The 11,747-nt window shown below is 40.9% G+C and overlaps 1 protein-coding gene across 1 annotated transcript; it reads left to right on the forward strand.

Annotated features, from left to right (window-relative positions):
• Positions 1-24: 24 nt before the first annotated feature.
• LOC130171707 (uncharacterized) lies at positions 25-4,327 on the forward strand. Its single transcript, XM_056379820.1, has 3 exons — positions 25-224; positions 1,459-1,955; positions 2,061-4,327. The coding sequence occupies exons 1-3, from the start codon at positions 111-113 to the stop codon at positions 2,749-2,751; spliced, it is 1,302 nt and encodes a 433-aa protein (XP_056235795.1). The 5' UTR covers positions 25-110; the 3' UTR covers positions 2,752-4,327.
• Positions 4,328-11,747: the final 7,420 nt, after the last annotated feature.

Genomic DNA, 11,747 nt, shown 5'->3' on the forward strand with positions numbered 1-11,747 from the left:
CTCTCTCTCTCTCTCTCTCTCTCTCTCTCTCCTTTGCAGATAGTAAGTGCGCATCTCCATCTCTCCTCTGGATCCTGTTTCTGGACCCTTCCCCTGCAGCTCCACAGTGGATGAGTGGACCGTGGGAATTTTCTCAAACTCGAAGGAGAAAAGAAACAAAACAACTTGTTCGCAGCTGTTGGAGCTCATCAGGCGTGAAGGAGCAGCGGGGCCATTTACATGAGGTAGGCCTACTGAAAAAATGCTGCTATGGGACTGTGATGAATCTTCCATCAGGAGGGGTAAATGTGCTGTAAGGTGTGTCCGATGCTCTCGGTGGATTTGTGCGTAAAAACCCAACCTTTGCGCTTTTCTTGTGGGTGCGCATGACAGTTAAACACAGCGCAGACACATGACAAATCCTGTCTTCATTTATTTACTGAAAAGGTTTTTTGTTTTTTTTTAAATCACGCACTCTTTGTATTTCATAAGTTTGGATTTAGCTTCTTTTCCCCTTTCCACTATAAAAAAATCAGAGCAGGACATTTTCAGATAGAACGAACATAAAATGAATGTGGAAGTTAATTAGTGGAGAAGAGTTCTGGTGACGCAGCATGTGGGATCCGTCCTCAGACAGACGTCTGAACAGAGGACGCGGTAATTTATGTAAGTCAGGTTACAGGAGGATGAAAGGGGATTTTTAAACATGGGTTGGCCTCGGTCTGCTCTGCTCTGAGATGACTCACATACAGACTCAAGGGCATCTGTGTCATTCTCTCATCCACGTATAAGGCCCCCATTTTGTTTACATGACATCATCACCTGCTAGCTTTTTTTCTGCCGTAGGAGGATTGAATATTTAAAATATCAAAGCTTTCAGGATAAAGATTTGAATCAAATTCTCATTAAATGCTGCATTTGATTCTGACAGTTTTATAATTTTCTATATGACCAATTTAAACTCTTTAAACACACATTTTTAGACACATTTAAAACACATTCTATAATGTATTTTACAACCTTCTGGGAATCAGGATGCTTCTAATGTCTTTTTATGAGGAATAAGAAACAAAGGTGCTGTAAAAGCCTTTAAGATACTTCCTATCTGTAAGTTAACTATGGAGACTTGCTAAACCCTTACAGGCCCACTGAGACCCCCTCCAAGGAGTCACAAGGTAAATCCATTTTTTGGGCCTTTCTACTGTCTTTGCTTTTATCTTGTTTAATTCTAGATGAATGAATCTCTTGTGGCCTCTACCTGCTATTCTAATCATTTTGAATGAAAGAAAGAAATTATTTTTTGATGGAACTGCTCACAACATAACACAAGACCAACACAACCTGTGAAAAGGGCTTGTGACACTTTTTCAGGAATATCTTAACTGAATAAAGACTTGGACCTTTCTGTCACACACCTCATATGTCCCTCTCGAAGGTTTATCTGTGTTTGACAACAGATTCTGTCCCTCTGTGTCTCAGAACATGTCCAGTTCATTGGAGAGGGTTGTGGCCCAGAAGAAGGAGGCCATCGAGGCAGTGATGGATATGTTCCAGCGGGGGGCTGAGGTGTTGGCCAGTGCTGTGGGTGAGCTCTTCCCCCTCTGTGAGGCCGCCGCTCCGGTTCTCCGCCTGGCCTTAGACAACGTCCACAGCAAAGAGGTCTTTTATGTCAAAGAGCAATTTCTGACGGTGCGGAACAAGCTCGACTTGCTCTCCAGCCAACTGGAAGACATCGACTGTGAGATCAAGAAGGGGAGGCTGGACTCCCAGTACTTCTCTGTGGAGGAGAACATTAGGAACCAGTTTAGGAAATATATGGACATCTTGGAGGCAAAACAGCAGTTCAAGGAAGTGAAGAAGAGACTTTTCCTGGAGCACTTTGCTAAAACCGGGGGAGAGAAGAACCTGTTTGTCTTGTATGATGCTCTGATGGGCACCAACACCTTTGGAGAGTCAGTTTTAGAGCTAGTAGAAAAGTAAATGGTTAAGTTTCTCTCATCTTTTATCACTACTTGTTTGCATGACTTTAACACCAGATAAATACCTTAAATGTAAAAGTAAATGGTTCCTCTGTTTTGCAGGTATGTGGCGAGGAACCGTCGTCTCCTGGAGGATTTCTGTGTCCGCATGAAGGAGCTCTTCTGTTTGGGCCTGATTGCTCTGCTGGGCCACTGTGCCTTAACCCAAGGCCCAGAGGAAGAAGAGGACAAAATCCAAGAGTGGAGCAGCAAAATTGAAGAAGTAGAGTCCAGAATGAAGACAAACATCGAGTCCTGTATTGCTGCTTTCCCAGAGCAAGCAAAATTAGACGCCCAGCGACTCCTGCAAGAAAAGGAGGAAGAAAACCTGCAAGATTCAACTCAGCAGCTTCTTGAGTTCTTGGTGAAAAAATATGACTGGGTCAGCTGGTCAGTGAGGCTCATCAACCATTCAGGCAGCACCTACCGGAACTGGCGAGCGGGGGAGCACTTCCATCACGTGGCAGGCCACAACTGGTTCGAGGTACTCCAGGTGAACAACATAAACCTGGTGGTGTCGTACAGCACCAAACCGCAGCCGGTGCCCCGCGACTGCATCCGACAGGTGATGGAGGGTCAGGGGAAGAAGGGAAACGCCCCGGCAGTGGTGGAGGCGCTGGAGAAGCAGCTGTGCGGGTTTGTCGTTCACGCCGTCAGTCGCCACAAGGAGTCCGCCGCTGCCTGGAGCTTTCCAGAGGAGTGTCACTACTGGGAGAGACACAAGAACGTGGCAGTGTGCGTGCACTCTGAGTAAAGCTGTCACATGTATTCAGATTGAGAGACTATAGATTGTGTTGCTTGTCCATCTGCAACACTGAGGTGAGAATATCAGTATTTTAGTTTATCATAAAAAACTGAAAATACTGAATCTGATAAAGAAGGGCTGCACAGATCCGATAGAAGTGATTAGGTATCAGTGTGATACACTGACCTTATTAAGTGAACTGGGTATTGGCCAGATGCTACCAGTCCAGATATAAGTGTTAGTTCAGGTTATTTACAGATGAGTTTAAAGTACAATATTAAGTTGCATTAAATGGAAATAGTTAAATACAAGAACCTCAAAATTGTACTTAACTTTTTTCGTTATTTTCCAGCTCTGTGTACAGTTGCATCCTCATGTTACTTTACACAAGAAAGACCGCCATCGATCGATGCAGTGAGCTATTAAGATATTAATGGGGGGAGGAGAAACAGATCTGGTTCTGGGTCAGTGTCGGTCAGTACCCTGAGTTTGCGTATCAGAATCAGTATCGGGGTGCATCCCTACCAGAACTATAGTATTTCAGACCCTTTATTAAAAGAATTTAATCACAAATGCACTTTCAGCTTTTAGTGTCAACTCTTCATACAGTTGATATTTAAATCACACATTTGATGTGAATTTATTTATTTATTTATGTTGCAGCTGTTTAAATATTAACTGCCTGCATGTTGTAAAACTATGTGACTACTAACCAGTTTGTTTATATCTATAAGAATTTTTACACGAACACTGTACTGTATATGAAAATGGGAAGCGTCTATGCTTTTACTTTACCTCAGCAGCATATACAGTCATAATCCAGTCCCCCATGAGAAATGGCTTCTGCACCTACAGCGCTAAAGAGATGGTTTTGCTGAGGCTGCATCTGCAGAGCTGTGCTCCCATTTTGTCTCCGCCCAGCAGGCTGGCCTACATAACTCTGACAGGGAGCGCAGAGGTTACTTTCTCAGGCATGAAAAACAAAAAGAGGCTCGGAGTTTGGCACCAGAGACGCGACAATGTGCCTTGTGTTCCAAACACATTCAAACCCCTTGATGCTGAACCAAAGCTACTGAAGCCCAGTGCTGCCAATGCTGTGCCTCTGATCATGAAGCCTGATGGTTTGTGTTAGTTGTTTCAGCCTGGATGAGGAGGTGAAGTCGTCTGCAAGATTCTTCATTTATATGTTTTATTTTGGTGATAAATGGTGATTATTGCTTTGTTGTTTTATTCCTTCCAGCCAATGATGGATTTTTTTATGATGCATGTATGATTTTCTGCCTAAGTGGGTGGAATTTTACGCTGTCTGTTATGATATCCCTGCTCACACTAAACACACTTATTTTTTGCACATTTCAAGTGAACCACTGTGATTTTTACTAGAAATTTGAACTGACTCCACTCCCTGGCCATCCACCAAAACAAACACACCGCCTGTATTAACTGGGGGAGGTTTAAAATTGACTGTTATAGTGATATAGAAAGGTAAATTGGTTTACAATTTATATCAAAATGTCATGTACCAATGCTTACATACATTAGCTCCTATATTTATGCCAAATCTCAATAAAATCAGTGCATGATCGATGGTCTATCTTTTTGTGCTTTATGACAATTAATAGCCAAGTACAAATAGTTAATGGATGTGTAAACAAGTATAATCTAATATCTGCCTCTCTTTTCTTGTACAAATGTGATTTACGCAGCACCGCTAGTGCTGTGCCCATTAAAACGAGGGAGTGCACCCTCAGCAACAGGGACTCCGACTAATTTAATTGATATTTACACATAAGTCAGCATTTCCTGACCGCAGCTCTGGTTTGATAGTCCGTGAATAACCTTTGGCTGAGCTAATATCCTGCAGACGACCAGCAAAGTGCTTGGCTTAGCAGGATGGTATCAGTCATAATGCACACACTGGTGTAGGTGCAGAGCGGGTGGAGACGGCCATCATTTCATATCTCGGTGGATCTGGAGGGTCTTTAGCCGCTCTGTCGTAAGTCGAGCCTGTCAGACTCCATCAGTCGCTATCTGTAACACACATCACAGTGCAGGAGGAAGTGGACTGTGGTGAATCATCACAGCGTTTCTCTGTGTGCAGTGGAAAATACTGCAGCTGCTGAGGTTGTTTTGAGGTTTGGTGGCTTTGTTTATGAAAATGGAGTCAAAGACCACATTTGTGCCTTTAACTAATTTTAGGCCAAAATGATTAATTAGATTTTTTTCTTGAAGGTTGAAGACAAACTTTTTCCAGAAGGAAAACTGCATCTAATTTCTACCAATATCCAAATGATTAATGCAACATAAGTGATAGAAGATTTTAATTCGTAGTTGTTATTTATAATGATCACGATTACTTTCTTTTTAGTGAAGAAGCCCCAGGAGTGAAATATGTGACCAGGCGTTCATATTCCATTAAGAAAAATCAGTTTTTATATAGATCTATAATTCACTCTCTTAATGAGAGTCGGCAGGTGATACACAGCACATCAGTAAAGATTTTTTTTTATCCTACAGTTTTAGAGAAATTGTTTTGGGAAATTCGTTTATCTTTTTGAGAGTGAAATGAGAATAACATCAAATCTCATGTCTGTGCGTTAAATGTTGAGCTGGAGCCGGGGGATGTTTAGCCTAGCCTGCTGAGTTTTAGTTTATTTATTTACACAAATAACAAAACAGAAAAAATAATGCATTAAAGGACTAAAAGGGATTGTGCTGGGGAGATTTAAAAACCCCAAAAGGACTTACAAAGAGATCTTACCAAAACTAAAATCAATCAATTAAGAAAACAATAGACAACATTGTTTTTTCTAATAAACAATAGAAAAAAACAGGAATATAAAAACAGTTAGAACAACCAATAACTGTATGTGCCAGCAATAAAATGAACACAAGATGATGCACAGGCTATATACAGTATATGTATACTGCTCTTTATAAGTATACCATTCTATAAACTGCTAAATAATGTGAGGAAAAAGGTTTGTTTCATTTTTACACCTGGAGTATAAAAACAACAATTTGCCATTTCCCAGCTCTTGTACAACAAGTGATCATTGTTTTTACACTTTAACTTCTGTTCAGATTATAGAAGAAAGATTAATCAATTAGTCATCTTTAGAGCTTTTTGTTAAAGTTCGACAAAGAAGTAAGAAAGTAAGTAAGTAAGTAGAGCACTTCCAAAAATATCAAACTATTCCTTTAATCGATGAATTTCAGAGATGTTGTAAAGTGTACTTCCAGACATTAGAGAGTCAAGCTAACAGTTTCCTCTTGCTTCCAGTCTTTATGCTAAGCTTCATATTTATCTTACAGACATGGGAGTGGGTTCAATCGTCTCGTCTAACTCTTGACAAGAAAGCGTAAGAAGTGTATTCCACAAAATGTTGAAGTATTGCTTTAATTTGAGTGTATTTACATCCAGATTGGGTGAGGTGTAAAAAATGGTCAAAACACTGGGGAACTGTGTTTGAGAATACCATGTGTTCTACAGTGTTCATTTAATATGGAGTCTGAAACCTACAACGCTTTACACTCATCATCAGCGTTTCACTCCAAAACAAAGAACAAAACCCAAACAATGTGTCACTGCCCAAATACGTATGAACTGCACCGTAACACACAACACTGCACCTGCTACCTCTGCTGGCACCAAGCCCTTTTTACAAATTACAAATCCCAGGTGACAGGTGACTAACACGCTTTACCACCTTTGACTTATCAGCACTCTAATCCTACGTTAAAACAAAAGATAAAACCAGAAGACAGGCGGGTGAAGGGTGTGCCAGACAGAACCTCAGTCTTCAAACACACAACCAGTCCCAGACAACAGACAACACTGACGTGTCGCGACACAAATACAACAAACTAAACAGGAAAACACCTGCTGCTTCACCTTTGCAATAGTTTTATATTTTCGAATTCAAAGTGGTGGCTGTATTTGGATGTTAAGCTTTACACTACTACTCGGAGCATTAGGCATTTTCTCAGTCTTCCTCCTGTGCAGACATGAAGCAGCAGTGGCAGCCTGTGCTGGAAGCCAGTGGATTCATTAGTGGTTGTGTGGGCTTTGCCTAGGTAACAACTATTGATCCAGGAGGCTCTTCCACTGCATAAATGGCTCTGGCTGAGGTAGGCCGTCAATCCTCTCTGTCATTATGGGAAGACTAAAGCATCTGTTTACTGACGAGATCTACTGCATCCGTCTCGTGCCGCAGGAGCCGGAGTTAGCTTGTTTGTGGTTTGAGGGAAGGTTTAAACAAAGTTTTCTGAGTGAAAGAGTGAATTCTGGTGAGGAAGTGGTACCAGAGGTGGTTTACAGACAGAGGGCGCTATCAACATACAGATCTACTGGAGCTGTCAGTCTGTGGGCTTTTCTTGATTGGAATTTATTGAGTTACATCTTAGAGCATTTGTTGCAAATATGACAAATTTGAAAATCAATGCAGCATTTTTTGACTGTTTTACGTTTTTGCTCATTCATTTATGAATCAGGTTGGTTGCTTCTTTACACAGTGAACATACAAGTGGTCACAGCAGTGTCACATGAATTTTACCATTTATCAGAAAACGAATGTTTCCCCTTTCTCTGCTGGGACTATAGGTTGTGGTTTCATACTGTAATGTTTAAAAGAGGAAATATGGGACAAAAAACAAAAGCCGTCATGAAGTCATTCTGGATATAAATAAACTGATTACATTCCTGAGGAAATATAACTTATAGTTCACAAAACCTTTTTCCAGCACCCCCTAATGCTCTCCTTTCCATCAAGCTGAATCTCCTCATCTCCAAGAGGAGATAGCAGCCAATATCAATATTTCATAAACAAATGAAAGACTTGATGGAGGCTAGCATCAGAGTGGCCCTGGAGGGGAGAGTCGATCAATGGTAGGATAGCTCTGTCTGCTGGTGTCTGCCAATCCCGGCCCACACTGGATAATGCTATTACCCATCAGTCCGAGTGGACCATCGACCAGCCTGCAGCTCTTTCAGTGGACTAATCCAATAAAAAGCATTAAAACATTTGTTCAGTGACACACTGGCTGCAGGTCCGAGACCAGAACTATGGACTGATGTTTTTTGGGGTCCTGCCTGGTTGGAGATTCTTACTGTTAAAGTTTTAGACACACATGACAGGATTTTGTTGACCTCATATAGTTTTATAGTTGTTTTATGGTACAAATATATTCAATAGATGTCTGGATGCTACAACAAAACATACTATACCTGATAACAGGCTGACTTGGGGTGGATATAGGTTCATTGATTAATGCTCTAACCTGTAAGGTGGATGTGACACTCGCTGGGTTACCGCCTGAAAAGCGTAACTCAGTTAATCTAAACAAAGTTGTTTTTGGCATCTTCTGTTAAAGGGTTAAACTTTAAATGCACTTAACAAATCCTCATAAATGCTGGAAAAAAAATATAAGCAAAATTGGTGTCTTCTCAGTGGTGGAAGAAGGATCCTAATCCTTTACTCAAGTTAAAGAATAATGCATGATGATGTAAAAAAAACTCCCTTACAAGTAAAAGTCCTGCATTCAAAACCCTACTTAAAAGCATAGAAGAATTATCAGGTCAATTATCTTAACTTGTTAATAGTAAACGTACTTGTTTTGTAGAAAAGCAGAAGGTAGTTCAGTCCAGGGGTCAGATCCCCCCAAAGAGTCGCAAGATGAATCTGAGAGGATGTGAGATTATATGTTTTGTCTTTTCTCTAGTTTTAGTTTCCTCCTGTGTGTGAGAAATATTAGGTTTACCTCTCTTGGTTTTTGACAATTATTTATTATTTAGACCAAATCATCGGAGAAATTTTGTGTATGTCTGTATTGTAGTAAAGTAACATAAAATGGAAAGACACATCTTAAAGAAATTACATAAATGTACTTAGTTTCTCTTTCCACCCCCTCGTCTACTCACTGTAACCCCCCCCCAAGAGGTTTCATACAGTAATAGGTCCTACAGCTACTAACGTTATGAGCTACAGTAGCTACTCTGACAAAAAGCATTTGGCAAGTCTGATGGCAAACATGTAGCTTAAAAAAAAATCACATACATGTGGTATTAATTACTACATCTTGGGGACAACATATCATATGGAGACACTGATTTTCCTCACAAATAGCATCAGTGCATTGTAGTCAGGGATCAGAAGCTGAGTAGCTAGAAGCTAGCAGATGGCAGCAGGCAGCTAGCAGCAGGCAGCTAGTAGCTAGTAGCTGGTAGCTGGCAGCTAGTAGCTAGCAGCTGGCAGCTAGCAGCTAGTAGCTAGCAGATGGCAGCTGCCAGCTAGCAGCTAGCAACTAGTAGCTAGCAGATGGCAGCTAGTAGCTAGCAGATGGCAGCTAGCAGCTAGTAGCTAGCAGCTAGCAGATGGCAGCTGGCATCAGGCAGCTAGTAGCTAGTAGCTAGCAGATGGCAGCTAGCAGCTAGCAGATGGCCGCAGGTAGCTAGCAGCAGGTAGGTAGCAGCAGGAACCAGGCAGCTAGCAGCAAGCTTAGTATGATTAGCTTGCAAGCTAATATTGTATCAAGAAAGTCTTTCAGGTTTGGGCTTTGAGGTTCGAAATGATACGTTTTCAGTGAAAAACTGGACAGGAAATAGTCACGTTGACTGAATAGTGCTGATATATCTGGGATTTACCTTAAGAAATGCAACCAGCTGTTGACCTCTGTTCAGCTGAGGTCTTTCATTGAGGCTGCCACATGGTCACACTGTAGAACCAAAGAGCTAAACATGAAAAATAACCTGGCAAAACTACCTTTAACTCCACCAACATAAAACACAGCAGTTTCTACAGAGTGAATTACAGACTGTGTGGAAACACAGCCTTTATATACAGAACAAGATGGCTGCTGTCTTTGCCAATTATCCAATGAGGACACATGACAAGCCAGCCTATAAAGGATGCTTCACCCCAAAACACAGACATTTCAAATTAAAAGTGCAAAACAAAATGTTAGAGAAACACTAAAATTACAACACAGACATAAAACACAATTATTTTAAACCTGAATAGTTTTAAGACCCTAGTAAATATCAAAAACCTTTGGGAAAGTGGCAAAACTACAACGCTTTTTTTTGTTTTTTTAAATATTCAATATTCATGTTTACAGTTCTGATCATCATAAAAGATGATATAGTAGTTTCCACACATCATTTTTATTTTAATAGTCACTTAGATCTTGAATAATATCCTTATTTGATTTCATGTTGTGTCTGTTTCTGTGGCAGCTTTTGCTGTTATACATTTTGTTGCAGAGTTGTTTTAGTTTGAAATTTCTGTGTTTGGGCGTTCAGCATCCTTTAGAGACCTGACTTTTATGCGTCATGGTCTGATTGGTTAACTGACAAATATTCAGTCAGGTTTCAGTGGATATCTGCCCTCTGCCTGGTGCCCTGTGCTGCAATGAATGACTGAGCAGGCTCGTCCACTGAGTCGGTTGTTTTTCACATGGTCATTGATTATCTGAAATTTCTGCATATTCAAACTAAAACAAAATGATAAAGCATTGTGTTTGTGATTGTTGGTATCCAGCATAAATGTCATTAGTCATCAAAATAATTGTTAGTGGCCTGTGAGTTAATCATAAATAGTGATGGGAGTAGACTGTGGAGACGCAGATCAGCTTAAATGGCACATATCTTTAAAGGACAAACGTAGCTGGAACGTCTGGGGAATCCATCTGTCAGTAAAGGGTTTAAGGGGAAATCCACTGGATGGTAAACATGTGTCTTGGCCATCTGCAGCGCCTCAACATTTCCCTCATGTTTTTCCAACACTTACTTTTCTCTTCTGATGCTCTCGCTGTCTCAAGATCCCATGTTGCTTCACCCAAACCCCCCACCACCACTACCACACTCACGTACTCAGATTCCTCCCATTTGCAGCAGATCATCTGCCCTGTCAGCACTGAAAACTCTCAGAATATTAATCTGTATTCTTGTTCTCCACGACCTTTACTCACCTCACTCTGCTGTGTTTCTGCTGCTAACTCCTCAGTCCTCCCCTCATTTGTACTCTGCACTTTTCTGTTTATCTTTCTGTCTTCTCTCATCCTGTCATTCTTTGTTTAAGGTTGGATAAAAGTCTCATAAAAGCCCAACAACTCATCTCTGCAAAAGAAAGAAGATCACTTAGCACATATTGTAGTAATCAGGAAATAATAAATAAAAGTTGCCAGACTGTCAGTAAACTGGAACATTTCTTGGATTATGTTGCTGGTTTCAATCTGGCAAATCAAAGCAGGAATGCTTTTATATTGTAAAATACATTTTGACAATCATTCGGTGGAAGAAAAACAAACACTTTATTTGGCTTGAACAGTAACAACCGCATAGTGATTTAGGTGAGTCTGGTTGTGCAACATGAACATTACGGGGGGAGGTGAAATTGTGGATAATAAACTACAAGGGAATGAGTGAATGCGTGAGAAAGAGGAAATGAAAGAGAGGTGAACCAGGAAATGCCACGTCACAGAGGGTCATTGCCTGAAGTGGGTTGATCTTTCACAATCTACAACAAATCCTTATGAGAACGTCAACAAATACAGAGGATCAGATGCAGGAGCCGACTTAATGATTTAAGGGCCTGAAGCACATAAACACCCCCCACCCCCCTTGTTATCCATGTTATGTATATACACCAGGATTGATACATGAGCTGGACGTTAGAGGCAGGGGAGATTAGTTAAAGTCCGTATTTAGTTTTGAAGGAGTTACTCCAGCGTCAGATTTTTTAATTTGAGTTTTTGTGTGGCAGTCTGTACAGTCTGTGGTTTTGTACAGAAGCAACGCTGTAATTTTAGGAGGAGGCTGAGGGCGATGAGGATGTGTAACCTGAACATTCAGGGAAGTTCTGGGAGTCCCCCCACACCTCCACCCCCAGCACGAATATAAATAGTCTCACAGGCTGTTTTGTCCGTCCACAAAACCATTAGTGAATTACACTTGTAACTGCCATATTGATCTATGTGCTGTATCCACTGCATTTGTTTCTCTTTTT

The sequence above is a fragment of the Seriola aureovittata genome, chromosome 7 (assembly GCF_021018895.1).
Source record: "Seriola aureovittata isolate HTS-2021-v1 ecotype China chromosome 7, ASM2101889v1, whole genome shotgun sequence".
Lineage (NCBI taxonomy): Eukaryota > Metazoa > Chordata > Actinopteri > Carangiformes > Carangidae > Seriola > Seriola aureovittata.